Genomic DNA, 27,894 nt, shown 5'->3' with positions numbered 1-27,894 from the left:
TCACGTTCTTCCCAAATAGTTTACTACTAGCTAACGAAAAAGTCGAGTTAATTATATTTTCTAACATGCACACTAAACGCTCAAACAAAATTAAATATTTATCCATTAATTAATTAGTGCTGAATAATAAAATTATATTCCTAAATCTTCCTAAATGATTCCCAATATAACGCATAAACTATGTATTTATTATTGTTAGTAAATAAATATAACTCATTTATTTTATTGATTTTTTCATATTTTACATTTTTGATTGACATTCTTAGTGTAAGTTATACAAATTCAAATCCTTCAAATTTATGATCACCAATTTTCAAATCAGGCATAAGCACTGCGCCATTAATTGTGAAAGCTGTAATATAACTTGCTGTTTGACTTTGGAATTCTTCAGTTTTTAACGCGATAATTATTCTATCTTCAGAACCAGGGAGAAACTTGAAACTAGAAAAACCTCTGATGGGTATCCAGTTATTCAACTGCGTTACCTGTATCAACAGAAAATCTAGGTCATTACTAAAAAAAGGCTTCTATATGAAAAAATAATTTTTAAAACCGGTAATAATCATACCTGGGAAAAAAATGCTTAGATATGATCATATCTGTTGATGTATGATCCTATATGATCGCATATATGATCATGTATGACGTCATGTATGATCATGCATGATCATACTTGTTCATGTATGATTATATATGAGCTCATATATGCGGCCGTGTATGATCATGTATGGTCATATCTGCATTCGAATAAGGGAAAAATGTTCAGACATGATCATATCTGTTTACGTATGACTATATATGAGCTCATATGACTTCATGTATGATCATGCATGAGCATGCATGATAATATCTGCAGCCTTTTACGAGGAAAAATAATCATGTATAATCATATATGTTAATGAATAATCATATATAAGCTCATATATGACTCAAGTATATATAATTATTGGCTGGGTTTGCGACGAAAACGACACCTGTCGACCGCATTAAGCTAGTAATAATAATAATAACAACAATAATAGTCATAATAACAAATGAGTTAAGGGGTTTCGAGATCATTTATCTATCCAGGGGATCTGATAAAATTTGTATGTAAATCTTGCAAGCTTTTAACTTCTAAAAATTAAAAAATGAAGTGAAAAAATAAATATTTAGTTGGAATATGTTATCTCTAAGAGAAGATAAAGTAATTGTGAATTACATAGTAGAATATTTAAATAAAAAAAAAAAAAATTTTTTTATAATTTTTTCGGAAATTAATTATGTCAATAAACTAATGAAATATGACAACGGTGCATTATTTGGAGAAAAAATTTTTATTTTCTCAGTTGATAACACTGACTATCACTAGGATTGAGTATAGACAAGTCTCTACGTATATTATAGAATGAAAATAGTTTTGTTTATTTACAAAATTAAAACTCAAAAGTTTCGGTTGAAAAAAGATGATAAATAGCTAATAGTTATTATAAAAATATTGTTGATTAATAAAAAAAATGCCCAAAGAAATGAACAATTGATGGTATAGAGAAAAATTGGTGGTATAGATAAAACGGTTGAACTACTGAAGCAATGCAATAATGGAAAAGATAAGTTGATAAAAAACCAAAAAATTTTAAACGCAATCTTAGAATATTTGAAAAATATTTAAATATTATTATTTATATCATTCAAACACAAAATTAGATTTATTACAGTTTTAATAACTTGTTATCTAGAGGAAAAAATATTTATATTAATGTATGTTTGAACTACTGTGAAGAGTTATGGAGTTTAAATGTAATAAAACTACTGTTTCAATTACAAAATTTCAAAAATAACCATCTGCTGTTTATACTGCTGTTAATTTCTTTATAAAGATTAGTTGCTGAGTAATTCATTTGTATTTATTTATTCATTAGGTGTCATAGATTGCAATGAGGGTTTACAGATTTATATTTTTTTATCTTTGTGAACGATTAAAAATAATAAAATTATTGAATACTCCTAAATATCACTCTGCAAATTCTCATCCATGTTTTGCAAATAGTTGATAATAATTGTCCACGTCTCCAAGTTTTATATTATTTAATATTAATAAATATGTCTCATATGTAAGACATTAACCTTAAAATTTTGAATTTTATTGTAAGTTCGCGCCATTAAATATGTGGGCGATGTTGTCAAGTTTACGAGTTTTAGCCTCCATTTGTTGTTTTCTTGCAGATTTTAAATTAAATAAAAAAAAAAAAAACCATACACAGAAAGTTTCTAATTTTCGTCTGATCATCAAGCTTAAGTGTTAAAGAATACGTATAAACGTTTTCTAGACAAATCTTAACATTTTAAGATGCACTTATTGAATTAAAACCGACATCATTCATCGCTCCTCCATATACTAGCATGTAAAAACAAGTGACTTTCATAATTAATTTCTCATTAACCGTACAGAGAATCGACTTGAAATTTTAACACAAGACGCGCAACCTTATTGATTGATATACGAAATTTCAAATTTTTTGGTAGTATCATGCGATATGTCTCGAAACTCCTTAAAATAATTGTAATTACAATTTTTTCAGATTTAAAAACATTAATTTGCATTAAGTAAAGAAATTAAAAAGATTTCAATTATTCGTGATTTAAAATTTAAAAACTCAATAATTTAAAAAACTTTGTGTAAAAAATTTGTAATTTAAGAAATTCCCCGTGATAATTTTTAGCTCAAAATAAATATGATGAATGGAAATGTGTAAAACTTATAATTACTATTTCTGCCAGTATTTTTGCAAGTAACAACATAAGAACTATTTTCATGATACCAGCATCGAAACTTGAAGTTTCAGTGTCTCTACAGCCCGTCGAAACAAGCTAATTTCAAGCCAATGCTGCAAACAACTGCTAGCGAATTCGTAATTCACAAATCCCTTCACAGCGGGCAGAAACATGCGTGTTTCTTCCCGCGGGAAGAAATAAAATTGTTTCTGCCCTGTGCTAGATATATTTATAGTATATTACACACCTAGGGAAGTAAAGTAAGAAATATCTTAGATCACATGTAATTGTTGACCGAGGCGAAGCCGAGGTCAACAAACATGCGATCTGAGGCTTTCTTATTTACTTCCCGAGGAGTGTATACTATTTTTCTCCTCGACGAAGGCGGAAAGCGGCATCTTTGTTTTGCACAGCGGGACGAAAGTTGACGCTTTCCGTCCGGAGGTGAGAAAATGTTCATTTTCAGCCCTATCACTCTCATTTGTTTACTTGTCACTTCAGTTTACTCATTTCATTTTTTAAGTGCGAGTTTTAATTAACCAAATAAAACTACTAAAAAATGAGTGAAAATATTATTTTTGTATTATTTACTATTTATTACGTGACTGTAAATCCCATATTTCTCATTCTCTAACAGTTCTCCGCATCATCGGCTTCAAATTAACTTGTTTCTTACTGGTTGCTGACACTGAATCTTGAAGTTCCGATATAGGTAATCATGAAAAATAGGGTGCCCCCACCCTGCCAATACTTCTCTAGGCGCGTTATGGAAAAATGGTGAGAGTGAATTTTTACGATGCGCGTGCACAGGGATGACACAAAAACTAAATACATGTTGAAGTTGCTACATACACAACACGTGTTTTACTTTAATACAAGTGCGAATTGTACATGCATATACAATTCACACAAATGTGATCAATGATTGTATTCAGTATACCCTGATTGAAAACTCCGATTGAAACTGATTGAAAACGTCCTATCAGATTTAATCAGAAATTTCTGATTGACTTTCAATCAGTTTCAATCGGATTTAATCAGATATTTCCGAAAGGTTTCGATTGAAAATTAATTGAAAATTATCGATTCCCGGGAAAAAATAATTTTATATATTATTAAATGGTAAATAATTAAAAAACCAAATATATTAAAATCTACGTTGAATCTATATTAACAATTAGATTTCATGTCATGAAGTAATATAGGATATACTATATTACCACCAAACATGGCACTTGTCACTCTATCAAAGAACAGAGGAGTGCTCGTGTCAGAATTACTTCCAAGTCTGGAATATAATACGTCTGAACTACGTTTCTTACCAGGGACACTTCACAAGTGGTAGGCGCTATCTAGTGGCGAGCATCGAACTAATCCCACTGCTATTGCCTAGGACTGGTGAATTTCCTCTCCTCTACATATATCTTTTCTCCTAAGCAATTTTTCTCTTGGTTCAAGCAACATTTTTTTTATATTAGTTGGACCATACGAAAATCCTTGCGTTAAACACCCCCATAAAAAAAATTTATTTAAAAAATATAAGTCAAAATACAAAAAATATATTTTAGAATTTATAAAAAATCAATCAGAAAACTATTTTTTTAAGAGCTTGACATTGAAATGAAAATAACTAGAAAAAAAAAGAGAAATTTTGAAAAACTTTATTTATAATAATTTTTGAAAAATGAAATTACCTACAAAAAAGTTTCTATAAGATTTTCTGATAAAACTGATAGTTTCGCCGGAAAAGTAAGAAGATCTCAAAATTTTCTATAAATTTGATTTTAAGCTCAAATAACTTTTGAACAGTTAGATTTATCAAAAAATGATGAGACTTTTGTTGTAGAGCATTCAATATCCTACAAAAATATCTATCGTGCATAATGATTCGTTGATTGGCTTGTAAGTTAGAAAATTCTAAAAAATAAAAAGTTTTTTTCCCGTGTTATTTAAATAGAAAATAGAAAAATTGACTGACGCAAACTGTAGTATTATTATTAAGAGCTTGGATTGGTACCGAAATTTTCATTTTTAGGTAGACTTTCAATTTTTGGATACCAAAAAAAAAAAATTTTTTTTTTAACCAACTTAATATATATATAATTTTTTATTGATGTTTCCTTTTATTTTCGTGATAGTGTTAAACTCAATCAATACAGTTTTTTAAAAAAAGATTTTATATAATCCTGAAAAATGCTTGTTTTAACTTTTTATAAAATTGATTAAATTGGAAAGACAGATAAAATTCTATACTCGGATATTTTAAAAATTGCTGAATTAATGATAAATGAAATTCATATCTGCCAAAATTTTAACTATTATCAATGCTATCTGAATTGTTATTTTCCAATTGAATCCGATTGAAACTGATTAAAAATTTTCTGTCGGATTTAATCAGATTTAATCGGAAAATAATCGATAAATGAATTATTATTTTCTAATTGATTCCGCTTCATTTGAAACGAAATTTTTTGTTTCTAGCCGACACAAGAAAATTTTGTTGTTTATATTGAGAAAAAAATTCCCTGAAAATTTCAGCTCTTAAATTTAATTCAAAGTACTTTCTCTCGAGTATCAAATTTTTCCACTTAAAAAGTATGTTAATTGAATAACATTTTTTTTTAATTGCTATAACTTAGCCAGATTTTAAGCTATCGTTTTGAAACCAGTTTTAATTTGTAGAGAATTTATTGAATTTGAAAGTCTATAAAGCAAATTGCTCTAACTCGATCTATGTCGATTCTATCTGCTCCGAAAGTCTATTTTTCCCTTGTTTTATATAATTTTGTTAATAGTGAAAAAAAACGGCTCATCGTACTAAAAAGATGCATAGCACCCATCTTTTAGAAAATTTCGTCCTCTACGGAATTGTTTATTATACTTCCCTGCTAAAAAAATCCGAGAGATTCTTATAGCTCTATGTATAAGGCCCTATACTTAATCATATAGCACTTCTCATAGAACTCATTCATTCTCATAAAATCTCTATGGGAATGTATGAGAATCTATGAGGTTTTCTAAACAGGGTGATATTGCTAAAGTGCACTGTTTATAAGATACAATCAGTAGAACATTCTGCAGTAAAAAGGATTTATACTATATTAAGCTTACAATTTTTATACTGTCTAATGTTAAACTACTCGTATCTCATAGATAATATGCACACCCCTATTAAAAATAAACGAGGGCCGCCTCGTTTATCATCTACCGTTAGCATTGATTCTAGCGACGCTAGCGAGACACTAGCCAGTGCCTCGTTTCATTTTTGCTAAGGACTTTAGCTATATATCTAGCTCATCAGGAAGATCGTTTAAAATCAATTAGAACATTCTACACGGAGAAATAAAAAATTGATCAATCGGGATAAAATCGAGAAATAAATTATTATTTTCCGATTGAATCTGATTGAATTTCTTTCAATCAGTTTTAATCGGTTTCAATCGGAAAATAATTTTAAAAAAATTATTATTTTCCGATTGAATCTGATTGAGATATTTCAATCGGATTTAATCAGATTCAATCGGAAAATAATCAAAAATTAAAATTATTATTTTCTGATTGAATCTGATTGAAATATTTCATTTAGATTCAATCAGAAAATAGAAAATACAAAAGAGAAAATATTTTTTTCCGATTGAATCTGATTGAAATTCAATCGGAGGCCTCGAACGCTCCCGAACATTTCTGATTGAAAATTCGTTTCCGATTGAAACTGATAGAATTCTGATAGAGTTTCAATTAGATTCTATCGGATTCAATCGGAGTTTTTAATCAGGGATATACTGAATCACTGTGGTGATTTAAATTGAACATATTGATAAATATTATTTAATATTCTTAAATATTAGTGAAAAAAATTGTGCTTATATTCTTTTTCAAGCGCTCTGATATAATTGAGGTTAACTTTTCATATGAATTATTTATTGATATAAATTATTATATTATTATTTAATATAATTTATACAAAATATTATTATATTATTAGTTTTAAATATTTATTATTGATAATTTAATATTTAAAAAATAATTCAATAAATTTAATAAAAAGTTTGTGATAAAAATTACAATCGAATATTAAATTAAAATAATAAATATTTAAAATTAATAATCTAGTAACATTTTGTATAAAGTATATAATATATATTTATTATTCTCTAAATTTAATATTTTTTATAAATTATTAAATATTAAATTTAGAAAATAATAAATATTTTTTGAATGATTAATTAATAAATTCATTAAAAAATATTGAATAATAATGAAAATTAAATATTTAATAAAATTATTAATTTTTAATAGTAATTTCTCTACAATAAATTTTATTCATTATCCTAAGATTCTGTTATTGTAGATTTTATGAATATTAATGGTACTATTCAATTTCAACATAAGTACACGCACCTATGTTATATAACATACATTTTCATGATAATATATACAAATATCCTTGCAAATATGTGAAAACATTATATTCCCGGGAGCATGAATTTGATGTTTTTAAAGAACACTTTATGAGTACTCAGATCTGATAAAATTCGAAAAAGATCCTGTCGGTCAAACATGATTATAAACGATCATATGTGATCATATATGATCATTAGGGTGTCCGTTATTTACCAAACTGATTTTTTTTAGCGACGCCCCCTAAATTTTTCGTTTATGGCCTAAAAAAAATTATCAGATCCATATAAGCCCTTAATATTCATATTAAACCGTGCCCCAAAGACAATACATTTCCCATTTAAATAACATAGGGTTTCGGCGCGTTTTACATTTAATTTTTTTTCTCCTAAGCTAGTTAATCTACAGATATCAGAGATACATATGTTACGTTCCCGCAATATTTTATTGATTAAATTAAATTAATTATATTTAATTAAATAATTTTATACAATGGAACGGAAATCGGTTATGATAAGAGAGTCGCCGTGGCTCGCGGGTAGTCAAAACAGATGACGATGCGTGAGACCCGGGCTACGACGATTCTCTCACAGGGAACCTGAGATGCAGCGTCAACATTTTGTCAACTCTGTTGGCTTTATTATATTTTTATAATGAAGAAATATTCAGTCTTACGAGAGAGCTCATGGAGCTCAAACCTCTGCTCTCCAGCCATAATTAATAAATTATAATTAATCCTAAATTAATTTAACCTTATTGTGGGGTGCCAATTGGCACCCCAATATTTTCACCTACACCATGGCCTGTCAATAACATTATTACCACCCAGGGACGAGCGCTTATCAGCTGTTCCACCCTGTCCTATAACCCTGAGCGCTCAACAGCAGTTCGGGTTTCCCTCAAATTTCCTGCCAATTTTCCTACCATTCACCTGTTATTGTAAAAATAATTATATGGAGTTGGAACCGGCAACGAAAATACTTTAAATCGCGAAAAACAATTAAAATTAATAATTAATAAAATAATCGACGACCACAGCCCACCAGGGGTCTATAGACACTCTAACGAGGCCAAACCTGGATAAAATTAAATAATTAAAAATTATTTTGATTTTTAATTAATTTTGGGTAATTTCCCAAAACGTAACAGTGGTGCTGTGACCAGGATGGTTTTAGATCATTTAATTATTTAATTGAAACTTTGGGACCAGCGATGATCAGCGGTGATATGTGAAAATTATTTTTTCAATGACAAGTTTCGGAAAAGTACAATTATGTTTATTTGTCAACTTAATAATTTAAAATTTTGGTGAAGTGAGTTGAAAATAATATTTAAATATATTTATTACTAAAATATTTGTGAGGTGACATTTGTTAGCGAAAATAAATGAAAAGCTGACGTTTATAATGATTTTATTAATCAGGTGACTATTCATAGGTGATTGATGAAACTAAACGTGTAAAAAGAAAAGTTTTATAAAATAAATTTTTAAGTGGATGTCAATTTTAGAATGTGTCTGAATTGTAAAAACTAAAATTTAAGCAGTTTAAATATTTAACTGCTGGACTATCAGCAACATTAAGAGTTTGTTACCTTAGTGTAACATCACAGTCATCGACTAACTGTTTAAAGGTCTAACCTGCGGTGATGCTGTTAAATTTTCATTTTGATAAGCTAGACCAATGGACCAATCTACAAACTCACCAGAAGTAAGATTATTCTTATTAACAATACGTTTTAATTTACACGTTGGTGACTGATTGCCGTTGGAAGATGTACGTGCAGTAACTACAAATTATATATATATATATATATATATATATATATATATAAGTGAAAATATTTTAAAAGTGTTGCTACGGAATTCAAACTAATTTATCGCGAGTTTATAGTAATATCTACGTGATATTATTAAACTTTAAATTTTATATGTGGAAAATATTTTTTATTTTTTTAGAACTATTTGACCGCTAGACAAATCACTATAATAAATATTATAATTGAAAATAATTCAAAACTACGGATTTGTAAACTAAAAATGTTGCTACGGACTTTCAAGAATTTCTCGCAAGTAGTGTGCAGAAACAGTTGTTCATTATATTGAACTTATTAATTACTAAATGACCGCTGGACGAATTACAAAGAACATTATAATTTAAACTAACGATTATGCTTTGAGAATTGTTTTATTTTAATTAAATTAATCTATATGAATTAATTATTTTTATATTTAAAAATATAGTTAAAATTGTTGCTACGGAACTGTAAAGGTGTTTTCGCGAGTATATTTGAATATATTACGTGATAAAAATTATTTTATTATTATGCGGAAAATACTGCGTGGATATTTTGGGTAAATATTTTAATTATTGTTTCTTTAGCAATCACTTTAGTTTCTTTTGGGATCAGTTGAGATTCTCGTCGCTGATTTAACGAAGAGTATGTCCCGGTATATTGTGAAACCAAGACGAAGTCGTTATATCACCATCAGGTCTCAAAGCTGATCTCAAGTAATTTTTTTAGCATAATTGAAATATTTGCCGACCACCGGTTATTAATAGGAAATTATTAAACAGCGAAATGTTTCCGGTAATGACTCACGACAACACCTTGTTATAAAATATTTCAGAAATGTGCATAAATAAGTATGCTTATAATAATTTACATTGGAATATGTAGTAAATATTCGCAATGAACTATCAATTAAATGTTCCGATATCGGAGACGGAACTCCAAACAGTAATGGAGAAACAAAATCGTTCACGCGCTCGATTACTTGCGTTTCGGGAACAAGAATCGAGCCGATGTAGAACTTTACCGGTAGTAGAATCGGAATCTACAAAACTAAAAGCCCGTCTTTTAAACGAAGCTGCGATAAGTGAATTTCGGAAGAATTCAAATTCAAAAACTTATTCCGGAATTTTCAATAGATCAAATGGATCTAGTAGAGTCAATACTGTTCATAAGACAGAATTAAACTCAAATACATTTGTGCCTGAAAACGTTCCATTTAAAAATAATTTAAATAGAATTTCATGTGATTTGAAGCCAATGATTGATTTTAATTGTTTAAATAGTAATGATTCGAATCACGGAAAGGGAGCTGCCTGTATTGGCTACGTCAGGAGCTCGTATTGTTCGGACTGCTCAAGGTTTATTGAGAGCCGAAAATTCAAATAGCCGGGTTGGCGAGCTTATTGTTCTCGCAACCACGGAAAATGAAATTATGCCGATTCGAGCTAGTGGAGTCTTCGAGATCGAGCATATGGATAAAAATGACCGCGTTGAGTTCGTGAATCTGAAAAAAGAACTACCTTACTGCTCAGTGAAGAGTAAAGAAAAAAATAATTACAGTCAATCATTGGGCTCGAAAATTTATTCGCCAGCGTGGGTTGTTTCAAAAGGAAATAATCCATAAAATAAAAGGCAACAAAATCTTTATAAGCATTATTGTAATAAAGGAATGAATAAATTTAGTGGTTCTACGTTTTCAGGCTCAGACTTCATAAGAAATATATTTTACACTCTGTTTTATATTAAAGGTATATTTAACCTACCAATAATATTTAAAAATTGTCTACGATTTTGTTTTAACATAACTACATTAAAAAAGGATATATTTAAGTTAAGATTAAAAAAACCTCCAGATAAATTTATGTTCCTGGAAACTAAATATGATTTTCATAATATTGATTGCAGTAATATTATACTTAAAACTATACGCTAACTTGAATCAAGAAGAATTAGTAGTTACGGATTCACTTTTAATCTTATTGAATGTAAAAAGATCAAAACATTATTCAATGTTAATATTTTATATGGTTCTTATTGAATTTTCATTTAAACTCTGTGTATACCCTCATAACATTGGTTTAATCTGGATTAAAAATGGGGCTAATTGGACCAACTTCAAATATCATCATCGGAACCTCACGGAAAAACACCGCGGTGTGAAAAATAGATTTTCCAAAATAATCGGCAACGATACTTCCCGCTCTACGTGTGATGTTAATTCACTTACAATCAGTTTCCTCGTGTGTATAAGCGTTAAATTTATACACGTTGAGCTATTTATATTCATAAATTTCCAAGACTTCCACTGTTTGTCAAAAACAGTTGGAAGGTCGAATTTAACTTCGGAAGAGCTGCAAAGATGTCTCAGAGCCAATACCGTTACCGATATAAAGATTAACTGCCTCCGAAGAATCAACAGCTATTCTATATTTGACCAATCAACTCGACCAAGTTTAATATTTTCAAGTGCCAGATTAGCCAGTGGAGTCTAAAATAATTATATTAAATTTTTGTATTGCCAAAAACCTCTTGAACTTTATATTATTTTCGAAATAGAAATATTGATTGACTTACGTCGGAAGGTACAATTAAATTGTAATTTTGAATTTAACTTATGACTAGGGACATAAATATAGTTATAAATTTTAATTATTTACACATGTCTGTAAGAAAAACAGCTCATCTCAGGTTTAGGTCAAAATTCTACAGCCAAGAACCTTTTCTTACGGTATTCAAAATTGATTTTAACTTTTGGTTTATATAGAGTCGTTTAAACATTCAACTTTAGTTTATATAGATTCATTTATATGATCAATTTTAGTTTGTATAGAGTCATAAATTTCATTTGAATTATATCGAATCATAAATTATATTTTCAGTCGTAGCGTTGTTCATTTAAAACGCTGCGACTTGCTTATGTCGGGAGGTGTTACGTTCCCGTAATATTTTATTGATTAAATTAAATTTATTATTTTTATTAAATTAATTTTACGCAATATAACGGAAATCGGTTACGATAAGAGAGTCGCCATGGCTCGCGGGTAGTCAAAACAGATAACGATGCATGAGACCCGGGACACGACGATTCTCTCACTGGGAACCTAAGATGCAGCGTCGACACTTTGTCAACTCTGTTGGCTCTATTATATTTTTATAACGTCTGATAGTCAGTCTTTGGAGAGAGCTCCTAGAGCTCAAACCTCTGCTCTCCAGCCATAATTAATAAATTATAATGAATCCTAAATTAATTCAACCTTATTGTGGGGTGCCAATTGGCACTCCAATATTTTCACCTACACCATGGCCTGTCCATAATGTTATTATCGCCCAGGGGCGAGCGCTTATCAGCTGTTCCACTCTGTCCTATAACCCTCAACATCCTGAGATAAATTAAACCGCTGGGCCACCAGAAAACGTAAGATTAGTCTAATTAACGTTATGCCTTAATTTACACGCAAGTGATTGTTATTGCCGTCGGAAGAGGTACGTACATGCAGCAGCCAACTAATCAATTAATTTATCTGACGTGCTTATCGATTATCGAGAAAAAATGCTGTAAGTGAAAAAAAAGTTAAATATGGAAATTAACGATCATAACTACTTCGGATAAATAAGTTTAAAATTAATTGAATTATTAATAATGTTGCTACGGACTTAAAATAATTTTTCGCGAGTTATGGTGCGGAAAAATTTGTTCGGTTTATTAAACTAATCAAATATGTTATGATTGCTAGACGAATTACGAAGAACATTATAATTTAAAATAATGATTGGAATTTTAGAATTTTATTATTCTATTTAAATTAATTTTTGAAAAATTAATTATTTTTATATTTAAAAATAAAAGTGTTGGTACGGATATTTTGTAACCTATATCGTGAATGCATTTGTACGCGATCCGATATAATAATTCTTATTAGAAAATATTTAAATTATTGTAAAACTGTTGCTACGGAGTTTTAAAGGTGTTTTCGCGAGTATATTTAAATATATCCTGATCACAACACCACTGTTACGTTTTGGGAAATTACCCAAAATTAATTGAAGATAAAAATTATTTTTAATTAAATAATTTTATACAATGGAACGGAAATCGGTTATGATAAGAGAGTAGCCGTGGCTCGCGGGTAGGCAAAACCGATGACGATGCATGAGACCCGGGCTACGACGATTCTCTCACAGGGGACCTGAGATGCAGCGTCAACATTTTGTCAACTCTGTTGGCTTTATTATATCAACAATTATATTTTTGTAGAAAATTGAACACTCTACAAAAAAGGTCTTTTATGGTTTTTCGATAAATCTACTGCTTTAAAAGTTATTCAAAGTTAAAGATAAACTTATAGTTAATTTTTGATTTTTTTACTTTAATCGCAAAATTATCATTATTTCTGTAAAAGTAAATTGTTATTTCAAAAAATCTTCAATTTTAACTGTGTTATTGAAAAAATTACCGTCAAAAATTCAGATAAGTGAAGAATAATATAAGTAACGTGTTAAGTTAATTACAAAATTTTTCAATTTAACGGAAAAAATATGACAGATTAAATAAATTTTTTTAGATATTTATCAACACTCTATTTCATTAAATATTCTTTGGTGGAATTTGGAAATTTTTATTTGTAAATTGTTAAACACCTACAAATAGTCATTGATACTGCAGAAAGAGCTGTAAAATGGACTGAAGAATATATTGCTTTAGCCAAGAACGAAGATCGAAAACCATATGCCACCCGGGTCAAAAATAAAACTTGATTTAGACTTGGTTTACCAAATCGAAATTTGGAGCCGTTTTTCACAAGACAAACTCGACTTTTTTTACGAAGATTAAAAATACATTGAGTTTTCGCCTTGGTTTAGACTTAACTGGCTTACTTAGTCACGATTTAAGAGGAAAAAGTTGAAATCAAGTCGAAACTGACTTGATGTAGACTTATTCAACTTAAATTATAAAGAAAAAGTCAAAACTAAGGTGAAATAATTTTTATATACTAAGGCGAAAGAAAGGCGAATAAATAAAATTTTTTCGACTTGGTTTAGCAAGTCAAAATTAAGGTGAATGATTATCGTGTTTGAAGTTAAGACGAATAAGTTCAAATTAAGACCAGAAAATACAAATAAGTTGAATCTAAAACGAAAATAGTTCAAAAGTTGAAAAAAATTTAATTTAAGTCGAAAAAGTCGAGATCTTATCGAAAAATCGTCGGCAAATCGATAACTTCAAAAGAAAATAAGGCGAAGTGAGCCTGAATCAATTTTTATTTTTGACCCAGATGTCCAAATCGTACAGTAACTTTTTCTATAACCCGGTGAAAAAATTTTTTGTCTAATTATATATAATTATATATGTTCATACATATAATCATATATGATTATATCTATATACATATAAGCGAAATACCACTGACTCATCACCAGATCTCCGAAACTATTTGACCGATTCATTTAAAATTTGGCATAGGTACTCCTTTTTCACTGTAGATGAGAGATAAGAAGGGATTTTGCGCAATTCCTAGCCAAAATGGATTTTTCGATAATGCCATGGTTACCGTTGCCATGGTTACCATTGCCATGGTTACCATTGCCATGGTTACCGTTGCCATGGTTACCGTTGTCATGGTTACCGTTGTCATGGTTACCATTGCCATGGTTACCGTTGCCATGGTTACCGTTGTCATGGTTACCGTTGCCATGGTTACCATTGCCATGGAGGCAAAACAGCTCACTCGACATTTAAATTACCTCTCGAAATGAATCATTCTGATAATATTCTATGCAATATTTCTAAGCAGAGTTATATGGCTCACGTTATCAGAGAAGCAAAACTGATAGTATGGGATGAATGAACTATGGCTCACAAAAATGCTATTGAAGCTCTCAACAGAACTCTTAAGGATATAAGAAATAGTGACCGAATAATGGGTGGAATAACTGTTGTTTTAGCTGGTGACTTCAGACAAACTTTACCTGTTGTACCACGAGGTACACGTGCAGATGAAGTCAAAGCCTGTCTCAAATCCTCAGTTTTATGGCCTCATGTTAACGTACTGTCTTTGAAAATTAATATGCGCGTTCATATACAACATGATTTGAGAGCAGAAGAATTTTCAAAGTTACTCATTGATATAGGGAATGGACAAATTTCAGAAGTTGACGGACGAATAAGTATTCCGGATAACCTAGGTGATATTGTTGATGATTTAACTACATTAACAGATAAAATATACCCAGATATCAATAAAATTTGAGTTAATTGCTCTTCATGGCTAAAAGAAAGAGCTATTCTGACTCCAACGAATGATTCAGCGAATAGCATTAACAACTATCTTATAGAAAAGCTATCAACTAATCAAATGAAGTATAAATCTATTGATACAGTCGTAGAAGTTGATGATGCTGTCCATTATCCTGTCGAGTTCTTACATACACTCAATCCACCCGGAATACCATCTCATATTCTCAATCTTAAAATTGGAGCACCAATAATGTTACTGCGCAATTTGAATCCTCCAAAACTATGTAACGGTACCAGACTACAAGTGAAAAATTTACATAAAAATATTATTGAAGCTACAATTTTAACAGGTAAACATGAAGGAGAAGTCGTATTTATTCCAAGAATTCCTTTGGTTCCATCTGACTACCATTTCAACTTCAAACGTCTACAATTTCCTGTTAGGGTTTGCTATGCTATGACTATCAATAAAGCGCAGGGGCAGAGTTTAAAATTAGCTGGTGTAGATTTGAGACATGATTGTTTTTCTCATGGTCAGTTTTACGTGGCATGCTCAAGAGTCAGTTCACCGGACAACTTGATTATTCTTCAACCAGAAAAAAAGACGAAAAACATTGTTTACAAGGAAGTTTTAAGTTTGTAACTGTATAAAACTGTTAATTTTATTCATTGATAAGTATTGAGTGATTGTTATATTTTTGTTCATTATGAGAAATAAATTTTTGTAAAAAGTTAAAACTTAATTTTTTTTTGTTGTGTATGCCTCCTGGGGATCCCGCAACGTTAAATAACGGGGACGCATTCCAATACACAGTACCTCATGGGTGATGCGGAAATCTGTGAATGACAAATGCATTGACTGGTACTATTTTTCCTGACTAAAAATTTTAAAAATTCACTTCATTTATCGATAAGAAAATATACATTTTGTATTTAATATAAGAAATAAAGATTAAAATTAATAGTGTGCCCAGCAAAGCGGGCGGGTGGTTGCTAGTATAATCATATATGAAGTTATATATAATCATGCATGATTATATATAATTATATATGACCCCATACATAATTAGATCTGATCATGCCTGGCTGTTATTAGCCCATATATAAGTCTATATATAATCAGATCTAATTATATATAAGTCTATATATGATTAGATCTGATCAGATCTGATTATATATGAGTCTATATATAATTAGATATGTTCATACTTGGCTGGTATAACTCCATATATAACCATATATAAGTCTATATATGATCAGATCTAATTATATATGACTCTATATATAATTAGAAATGATAATACTTGGCTGTCAACTCCATTTACTACCATATATAAGTCTATATATGATCAGATCTAAGTATATATAAGTCTATACATAATTAGATCTGTTTAGACATGACTGATACAAATCCATATACAATTAGATCTGATCAGACATGGCTACTATAAATTCATGTATGCTCGTGCATAAGTTTATATATAATTGGATCTGATCAGACATGACTGATATAAAGTTATATGTAGTTATATATATATATTACATAATATGACAATTTTTTAATATAAATGTTATTAAATTTTTATTTTGTCAACTATCAAATAAACTTAAATTCCCAATACTTAAAAAATGTTCAAAGGTTTCGGCAGCAATTTGAAAGTATTAATCGATATCCATTTATATACGAATATTTATAAGTTTATAGATAAATAGATTTGATTATATGTATCTATTGAATTCTATTGTAATTTATGTACAAAATCAAATTCATTATTAAGTGCATTATTTACGTATGATGTATCGACTTGATTATTTGAGTGAAGTAATACCATAAACTTTTCTTTATTGTAAGTTGATAACAGACTAGAGGATCAGAGTACAATCCAGCGATCACTAAAGTTAAGCAGCATCGGCGTAGGTCATTGATTGGATGAGTGACCTCGTAGTAAAGTGGTGGTCAACGAATAGTAATTTTTTTTTTTTTATTTAAATTTAATCGATATTTATATTGATGAAATCAATAAATCCTAATTAAATTACTTAATTAATAATTTAAAGGTATTCTAAATGAGATTCTAAAAATGGCTATATTCATTTATGCATTATCATGTATAAACAGATCTGATTATATATAATTAGACCTGGCCAATTTTTGGATCCAATCATATATAGACGATTATGCATAATTATATATGATTAGACAAAAACTTTTTTCATCGGGAACACAGTTAAAATTGAAGATTTTTCGCAATAAACAATTTACTTTTAAAGAAATAATGATAATTTTGCGATTAAAGTAAAAAAAATCAAAAATTAACTATAAGTTTATCTTCAACTTTGAATAACTTTTAAACCAATAAATTTATCGGAAAACCATAAGAGACTTTTTTTGTAGAGTGTTCAATTTCCTACAAAAATAAGTATCTTTGATATCCGTAGATTAACTAGCTTAGGAGAAAAAAAAAATTAAATATACAAAGTGCCGTAATATACAAAGGGAAATGTATTGTCTTTGGGGCACGACTTAATATGAATATTAAGGGCTTATATGGGTCTTATAATTTTTTTTAGGTCATAAACAAAAAATTTAGGGGGCGTCGCTAAAAAAAAAATCAGTTTGGTAAATAACGGACACCCTAATGATCATGCATGAGCAGGTATGATCATGCAGAACATTTTTTCGGATCTGATCAGATCTGAGTATTCATACATGATCTCATATTATCATATCTGAGCATTTTTTCCGGGGTATACAGAAAAAATTTGCTAACATTTTTGAACAACCATAACATACATTGTGAAAAGAGCAATTCACACTGAATAACGAGGTTCTGAAACCGGTTTATTCTTGATTTTTCTACTTTTGCGATATTTTAATAAGTATTGAGAATAACTTCTGCGTAAAAATCCAGTCTGATAGTTCCAAGTACGGAATTTTTCAAAAGAAAATATTCGAACAATATAAAGTAAACAACGTAATTTCAATACTTTTGTTTCATCAGTCTCAACAACTGAAATAAACGTAACCGTAGAGTTATATACTTTAACAACGAGTAAAATGAACTATGATAGCGGCGTACGCCATCAGTGCGCTCAGTATACTACGTTGATTGAAAGACTCAATAGAGCTATTGTGGTTTCAGTTTTGCCATCAATAAACCGTGAATCAATTATAAAGTATAAATTTACTATGCAGCAAGCAAATAGTACATTGAAGATTTCTTTAACTTCCCGCTAAGAACATTGCAAACTTGCAAAAATTCGGGAACATAGTTTTTACCCCAATTTTCGAAAATCGAGTTTTTTTTATCAGATATCGACGTTTGAAGATTCTAGGATGCTATTTTAACATCTTTAGAATGATCTGCGTATATGTATGTAACATTTTTTCAATAATTTTATTTTTCAAATAACTTTAATCATATTGTATAGATTAATTTTAATTCTTTACGGACTGTAGGGTTTAATAAGCCGTTTCGAATGCCACCTCAACGATTCAAATCGGTTAATCAGTTCAAAAATAATAGAATATTTACATACATACATATATACGTACGTAAGTGAACACACATACACTCGAACATCGTCTTGAAAATAGTCAGAATAGAATCCTAGTACCTTAAAACTTCGAGATCCGTTGAAAACCGGTTTTCTGAAAATCGGACCGAAACCAATAATTTCCCTTTTTTTGAAAATTTTCAAATTTCTTAGTAGGAAGTTCAAAATTGTTATATTTCGTTTTTCTTGAATATTCTGAATACTAGAGAATCGATCTATTTAAAAATCTGATCGGTCCTGAAGCTTTAAAAGCTGTTATTTAAGAAGAGATACTATAGATAAGTCAACCTTACTCCACTGATGACAAAAAGTACAAGTCGACAAATCAATTGATGCGTAAATGATGCCGCTTATAAATCAGAAAGTGGTAGAAAGTTCTGCTGATACGCCAGCACATGACAGTGCACGATGCCCAATTATTAATCAATTGTTTGAGAAAAAGTAATTAAAATTAACTTAGACATACTTTAAAACCACTAGCATTTTCAGCTAAATCTCATCATATCAGTCATTTCGAAAGTTGGTCGATAGAGCAGAATAACAATGACAGTTGATGAAATAATATGACTTACACAAAGCTACCGTAAGCAATATATGAGTCATTAAGATAATTTTTAAGCGATTGTTGCATAAAAAATCGGTTTATCAGTTGACCCTGCGGGCCAGCCCCAAAACTTCCCGCGGTTTTCAAGGTCGATGAGCTCGAAAAAATTGTTGTGAATATATTTTCGAGCTCGAAAATAGATTTGTATGCCGTTGTTTTCGAAAAAAACGTTATTTACAAAAATAAAATGTAAAAGTTAACATTTTTTTTGTGTCGCCATTAATATTTAAAAAGTGTTGAAGTTACTTCTTATATTACTCGAATTTTGTGTTGAAAAATAACACAAATATTGTGTGAACCGTTTCTAACACACCGATTGTGTTGATTTTAACACAATATTTTTTACTGTGAAGTGAGCGAAGAGTATCATCTTTGTTGCACTAATACAGTAATCACGAACTTTGGCCGAGTTTTTCTCTTAAACAATAGTATATTGTACAACTAGTGCGGTAAGTTGTCGATTGCACACGAGAGAAAAGTTGAGCGCACGAACGAAGTGAGTGTGCTCATTCGCTCGTGTAGGTAATCGACAACACCCCTCGCGGTTTTGAATCAGCCTGGAAACAGCCTGGGAGTAGAAACACGGTGGAATCATGGTGGATCCAGGGTGGTTACAGGGTGGGTTTATGCCATTTTATCACCGTGTATTCACGGTGGTTGCACGGTGTTTCCACGATGGTTACACGGTGTACTCACCGTGATTCCACAGTGATTACGTGGTGTACGTGGAATCACGGTGGGTACACCGTGTAATCACCGTGGAATCATGGTGATAACATGACAAAAAAACCCACCGTGTAACCGCAGTGGATCCACCGTGATTCCACCGTGTTTCCAGGGTGTTTCCAGGGTGATTCAAAACCGCGAGGGACCGCTTGAATTGAACACAGTTCCGGAGACACGGTATTACCTCGCGCCAAGTACACGTTCAATCACATGTATATGTGTCATGGCGCGAGCCTACCGTGTACCTATACCGTGAACATAGTGGTTTTTAGCTCTCATTTTTAAAAACTTTTTTAAAATAATAAATTTTCGGAAAATTCTTTCTCTATTCGAAAGATAATTGATTGTTCGTCTTAAAATTATAAAACTTTATTCATTTTAGTTATGAGAACTAATTTGAATAATGAAATTAGGGCAGCATATACTATAGCATCCCCAATATAGACACTTTTATTAATTTTTTCATGCGTTAAATTTTTTATGAGCATAAATAAATACGTTTCATAATCATAAATAAATCCGTGTTGATATTTTAGATGAATTTTATTTGTTTGACGTCAGTGTTCATTATTATAATTTCAATCAATTTTCCCCGATTTTTCATAAATACTACAGAAAAAACTATACATCTTACTTTAGTTTTACTTGAAATTGTTGTGAATTGCATGCGAATTGTCATAAGTAGAAGAAAAAACTTGACAACTATTTCAATCAAACTAATGTCAATTTTTTACCAATTAGCTTAAATAAAATTAAATTGAAGAACTAATAGCCACTTTAGATTGAAATTGACAGTAATTTGAAATTGAAATTACTGAAAATTTGTTGCACGAATTTGCCGCCAATTTAACAGCAAAAGTTAAAAAGAAAAATTTACGGTTAATTTTTGCTCAATTTCGAGGCAACACTTTTTGCTACACATAAAAGTCGGTAATGTTCATTCTTACCATTTAAGAAGGTTATCAAATTTATACTTAAAAATGTCTACAACTTGAATATAAAAAAATAGTTTACAATTATTTAAGTGAAATTAGCAATAAATTGGAGTAAAAATGTACCTGGAAATTGATGAAAAATTTTTCTAGTAAGCTTTCGAAATGAATTTGCATTTTAGTTCGGGTTACCTCGAAAACAGAATTGTCCGGAATTGACGGACATTTGATGAAATTTCCCAGGAAATTTTTGCTAAACAAACTGTGGTATTAGGATGTCTATTTAAAATATTTAAACTTCTTAATATTGCAGTTATATTCGCTAGGACGTACCAAAATCAGCTCTACTTACTTAGCCGTACAATAATAATTATTCGTACAATAATATTAATCGAGTAATATTATAAAAAATCAATGCTAATTGTAAGGATATTCCCTAATTGTACAGTTTACTTAGCAAAATTCAAGTTGCGAAAGTTTCCTCGAAATTTTAACAAACTTACTACTATTTTAATAAACTTACTACCCGAATTCGAATCCAAATTTATTTTAAAAGTCGTATACAAAATACCGTCAAAACGGAAAAGCCCGAAGTTATCAGACATTTGACAAAAATTTCATGGGAACTTTTATTAGTGTTTTTTTCTAGTAATCGAAAAGTAACCTCTAAATTAAGGAAAAATCAACCGCTAATTTTTTTTCCAAGTTTTGATATCAAATTGTCGGCCAATTCGGACAGCAAACTTCGATAATTTTAATTATCAAATTACTATCAATTTCAAGCTAAGGTGGCTTTTAGGGTTATTTCGTACATCTAACATTGTGGCGCTACCTGTCAATACCTTATTAGCAAAATGTGAAAATCGGGTTTTTAACGAATGGAAACATATAATTATTTTTAATCGTAAGATTTATTATCGTTATAAAAAAAAAAATATTATTTTTATTGAAGACTACTAATGGCAAATCTAGTTTCTTAATTACATTTTTATTATAAATAAATTACTGTTTTCTTTGTTTTAACCGGCAATCATCGACAAACGATTTCCTAGTGATTTAAATGGAAAAATTAATAAAATATCGAAGTAGAGGGGTCAAATAGAAAAAATTAAGGGCTAATTTTTATTTACTTTTTCATAATTAAACAATTAACTCACAAACAACTTTGATAGACCGACATTGATCGACAAACGACCAACAAACGATTGCAATCAGAATAAATCAGATCGGTTTACATTGAGTTGGTTTATAATGAGGAGTCAAGTAAGTGGAGCTGAGATATACAACTTCAGCCATAAGCGATTTCTGATAATCAAGTTGGAAGCGAGCTAGTGGCAACCAACTACAGCAACTTGTTATCAAGTTGGCCGCAAAGATTGTTGGCATTTCCATAAGTTGACGGCAATTAGCCGCATATTTTCTGAGAAAATGTATGCCAACAGCTGGCATTCCCTTAGTTGACAGGGTTGACAGAAAGTTGACTTCAATTTTCTCAGAAAGTTGGCGTCAGGTCGCGGCAGTCGATTATCGTTAACTTTCTAGGAATGTTGGTATCAACTTGTAGTCAATAATAACGTCAAAATTTTGAATTTCTTTCTGTTGTACATAAAGTTATATCCGCTAAACAGTACCAAAATCGGGCAACTTAGTGTTATATATATGTATGTATAGATATAAATATAGATCAGTTGAAGTATGTTTACGTAGTAATTGCGTTAAAAATACGTATAATTATCTCTAATTAAGTAATTATTATTGACTAACAATTAATGATGCATCAGATAATTTTTTAAATTTTCAAAATATAATCCGTGATTAACTTTCTTATGTTCTATCTAGCTACCCGCAATGTCTATATTTAAAACTTTCCTCTCTAATAAGGGATCTACAGTGAATATATATATAATTTAGTGCTATCTACAGATCAATTAAATTATCATTTTTATTTAGTAATTGCGTTGAAAATATGTATAGATCTCTAATTAATACTTTATTATTGACAAACAATAAATTATGCGTCAAATAATACTAAAAATTGAAAAATATAATAACACTACAAAAAAAAAATAAATCCTACAAAAAACAGATTCTCTGTATAAAGTCGCACTAAGTACACGTTTAAAATTTTTTAAAAGTAAAAAAAAAATTATTTTTTACAAAAAAAAAAGTCAAATCGAAAAAATACCGAGTACCTAATATGATGCAAAATCATAAGAAACATTTTCATAAAATTAAAAAAAAAATTGTATAACAAAATTTTAATGTACTTGGTGTGCGTTACTACATGTACTCAAGCAAAATTAATTTCTAATAAAATCAAATATGTTTTTTTTTTTTTTACTCCTTTGTAAGCACACCAAGTACATTGAAATTTTGTTGTACAATTTTTTTTTGAAATTTTATGAAAATGTTTGTTATGACTTTGCATCATACTAGGTACTTGGTATTTTTTCAATTTGACTTTTTTTTTTGTAAAAAATAATTTTTTTTACTTTTAAAAAATTTTAAACGTGTACTTGGCGCGACTTTATACAGAGAATCTGTTTTCGGTAGGATTTTTTTTATCGTGAATGCGATATGAGTACTATTTTAGTGCTCGCTGTTTTGTTCCCCAAGTAGCTTTTTGCTGATTCAACTGTTGCCGCGACATTTTTGTGGGTTAAACGATAATCTGCGTGCGACTAGAAGTAAATTTGCGTGCGACAAGTTTACTTGTCGCACGCAGATAATCGTTTAACGCACACAAATTTCGTGGAAACAGTTGAATGGGCAAACAGCTATATGGCGAACAAAAGAGCGAGCACTAAGATAGCACTTATATTGCATGAATAATGAAATAGTATATTACACACCTAGGGAAGTAAAGTAAGAAATGTCTCAGATCACATGTAATTGTTGGCCGAGGCGAAGCCGAGGTCAACAAACATGTGATCTGAGGCTTTCTTATTTACTTCCCGTGGTGTGTATACTATCTTTCGCGTCGACGGAGGCGAAAAGCGGCAACTTCGTTTTGCACAGCGGGACGAAAGTTGACGCTTTCCCCCCGGAGGCGAGAAAACGAATATTATCGAAAAATTAAAGCGCATTTCGCTAGATTAGACAGTATTGCATCAATGTTTAGTCTGTAGTTTCTATTTAGACATTTTGTTTCTAAGAAAAATTCAGCCGAAGATATCTGATAACCCCTATTAGAAAAAAAAAAGAGTGCTCAATCAATTACCTGAACATGATTAAAGTTCTCATCTGCTTTGAGTAAAACATTACAGCTCATTTTCTCATCTTCAGTTTCATTGTATTGGTTCACAGAACATCTGCGAGGAATGAAAAACCAACTTTTATGAATATCACTCCATACTCCTGATTCATGGATCATGTAACCTGTCCATAATATACTCTCATTACAATGATATAATAATTAGGTTAACTTTTTAGAAATGTAGCTAATATTACTAGTATTTATTCTCAAATGATCAGAATAGGACCTCAAAACGTTGACATCTGATGAAAACTGGGTTTTCGAAAATCGGAGTGAAAACAATAACTTCCCGAATTTTTGAAAATGTTCAATTGTCTTACCGAGAAATTAAAAAGGGTTGACGCAGAGGTGTGTAAAAAGCACTTAAAATCAGAAAAATCCTGGATCAAGTCTAAGACTCGTCTAAGTTTTCTCATTAATAAAAAACAATAATCGATTTGTTCAAGTCATTTCCTTATTCTATGGGATCACATACACTACCGCTCAAAAGTTTTTGGCCACTTGCATTTTTCTGTATATTACAAACAATAAATCTATTAACACTATTTTATTGGGTTTCATATTGTTTGTATCTCACCGCAAGATACGTTTTGTTATTACGTCTAAGGATTTGCTAATAAAAAATAAAAATTACTATAAAGTCGTTTCATTTATTCCTTTTTCTGAGTGACCAAATTCTTTTGAGCGCTAATGTATCTTGTGGTAAGACACAAATAATGAAACCCAATAAAATAATTTTAATAGATGTATTGCTTAATATATACAGAAAAATGCAGGTGGCTACATACATTTGAGCGGTAGTGTATGTAGTCTGCTGAATTCGAAACTAATTATCTATGTTTTCTAACACTTAAAATAAATCTCCATTAGCTTTAAACCTATATGAACTATTATGATTGGGTTGATCATAGCCAAATTTCATGGTTTCTTAAAAAATTATTAAAAATTTTTTGAATCAATGAATCGATTGATTACTTTTAAATCATTGTTAAAAAATTATACCTGGAAATTCTATATTGATAGATCGCCTCAGTTTCTTATAATTTTCAATCCAATTAATTGATTTTACTTCACCACGTGGAGAAATAGTCTTGATCCACATCGGGTTATTATGAATGAATTTTCCAGAAGACGTAGTCCATTCTTTACCTATGCTACCAACATGTAGTAAATTATTTTTTACTGTCGCCCATTCTGATTTAAATCCTGCAATATAGATTTAAATATACAAACGGAATAAAACTTATCAAAAATCAAATACAAGTACTTGTCTTTACCTTTTGAACTTCGACCATTACCATCCATCAATATAACCCACGGATAAGCTTCATCTTCTACACTGTAGACAATACCAGTTCTATCATCAAAGCTTAATAGACGACCATTAAACGTTACGAGTTCGGATAATTCCATTCCCCTATTATTCATCACAAAAGTGGAGGAAAGTGAAATTTCATCTTTATCCCAATTAACAGAAACGTGATCATTATGAGGCTGCCACAAAAGACTCCCTTTATTTAAAAAACTTCTCCACGAGTTATGAATAAGATTTTTAGCCTCTAAATCAAGGTCACTTATAATAGCGATTCTATAACTTATTCCCAAAGGTGTTTTTATTGGAGAAGTAAGGGGATATGTTGAATTGTATTTATAATATTCCAAGCATGTAACAATTTTCGTATTATCATAAGAACCCGCGTTTAATGTTGGAAGATAAGTATACAGGAAAAAAGTTATTAGTAACACTACTATCAATATAATTAAATGTAAATTATAAATACGTATAGAAGTGTTACCTACTCTTTTAAAATTAAATATTCTGAAAGTTTGTTGCCAATCTCGTAGTAGAAAAAAATTCATAATTTAACCTCACTTAATAAAAAAATCGGAAATCTTCGATACAAAAAGTTTTGATGTGAAATAAAGAAAACCGAAAAATACAAAAAATGTCGAAACTTTGGTTATCGTATGAATTCAAGCCACTGAACATAAATATAAATTTCATTATTCATTAATTATGAATCTTCTGTGACTGCAGGTTGGAACTGCAATTCGACATGTCGAAACAAAGTTTTATAAATCTAAGATAAAAATATAAAAAAAAGCTTAACATTGAAAAATTCATAGATTTCTTGTTTAATGTAAATGAAATATTTATTGTCATTAACATTACTTGAAAAAACAAAAATTAATTTATTTATACTATCCCATCTTAAATGATAGTGATGGAGATATATAATGTTTTGGTGAGGCGAAATGACCGTAATGTTCAGTGAGATCACTAAAAATTAACAGACTATTGCTCGTCAATTGACGTCAAAAATGATTCCTCAGTCATCTATGGCTATGGATTTGGATTATATTATGGGTGCGTTCCACTTGACGTTCACAACGCCACGCTCAAGTGTATTTAGATAGGATTTTGAGCGTTGTAAACGCTTAATGGAACGCACCCTAGGATGTTCCATCGTGGCTCACCTGCCCGACGAAATTACTCCTCTCAGAATAAAGAATTAAACCTTTACGTGGGCTATTCAAATACATTAAAACGATTTATATTTAGCATCCGATAATGAGTAATTGAAACTTTTTTTTTTTGCAATCGTTTGATGGTTTCTGATAGTCTAATTTTATTGTTTGATGGTAATTAGTTTATTTATAAAATAAAAAATAAAAGTTGACTTACTTTCTTTTTTACTTAGCATCCCTGATTTAAAAAAATGATATGAAATGATTCAAAACAATTTGAAACGATTTAAAACAATTTGAATTGACTAATATATAGGTATACACTTAGCATGGATTAAATCATTCTATGTGTGTGTCTAAATAATTATTTAGGTAGAGATCGGGTGACAGGAAACATTGCAAGACCACTTAAACTGTGTTTATATTTCTTTGAATACAATATAATGATTTATTTATCTATTCATTTCGACTTTCTTATAATCTAAATATATAATTTTTTAATAAGTATGTGCCCCAAGAAGTTATTATTAAGATTATCGATTCATTTTTGATAAGATGCAATAAGTATTGCAAGATTTTAATATATATGGGTCATTCCACCAAATAAAGTTATTTTTACGGGGTGACCCTCATCGATTTGATTAAAATTTTGTGGAGTCTTTCCATCTATTGAAAAAAAAATTCTCTGAAAATTTGAGCCTTTAATATGCAGCAGTTTCAAAGTTATAATTTTTTGAATTTTTTAAAAATTTTTGTTTTCAACTTTTTCATTACTTTTTTTGAAGGAATCCCTCGCGGTTTTGATTCACCCTGGAAATACCCCAGAAACACGATGGAATCACGGTGGATCCACGACGGTTACACGGTGGGTTTTTTGTCATTTTATCACCGTGATTCCACGGTAATTACACGGTGTATTCACGTGATTCCACGATAATTACACGGCGTACCCACCGTGATTCCACCGTGTTTCCACTCCCATGGTGTTTCCAGGCTGATTTAAAACCGTCAGGGAAACAATTTAAAAAAAAAAAATGAGCACGTAATAGTTTTTTCGTAGGAAAAATTCTCAGCTTTCCAACGAAAATATCCATTTTTTATTTTATGTTACAGAAGACCCTTTAAAATTCGTTTAAAATAGGTAAAACAATTTTTATGACTGTGT

The 27,894-nt window shown here is 30.1% G+C and overlaps 1 protein-coding gene across 1 annotated transcript; it reads right to left on the bottom strand.

The window, feature by feature from the left end:
- Positions 1-203: 203 nt before the first annotated feature.
- Positions 204-26,539, bottom strand: LOC103572261 (soluble calcium-activated nucleotidase 1). Its single transcript, XM_053740885.1, has 6 exons — positions 26,434-26,539; positions 26,061-26,341; positions 25,538-25,754; positions 25,263-25,466; positions 24,225-24,382; positions 204-485 (listed from the first exon to the last, which is right to left on the bottom strand). Exons 2-6 carry the CDS (start codon positions 26,118-26,120, stop codon positions 273-275), a joined length of 852 nt encoding a protein of 283 aa, XP_053596860.1. The 5' UTR covers positions 26,121-26,341; positions 26,434-26,539; the 3' UTR covers positions 204-272.
- Positions 26,540-27,894: the final 1,355 nt, after the last annotated feature.

This window comes from Microplitis demolitor, chromosome 7, assembly GCF_026212275.2.
Source record: "Microplitis demolitor isolate Queensland-Clemson2020A chromosome 7, iyMicDemo2.1a, whole genome shotgun sequence".
Lineage (NCBI taxonomy): Eukaryota > Metazoa > Arthropoda > Insecta > Hymenoptera > Braconidae > Microplitis > Microplitis demolitor.
This window is presented reverse-complemented; position numbering and strand designations above follow the sequence as displayed.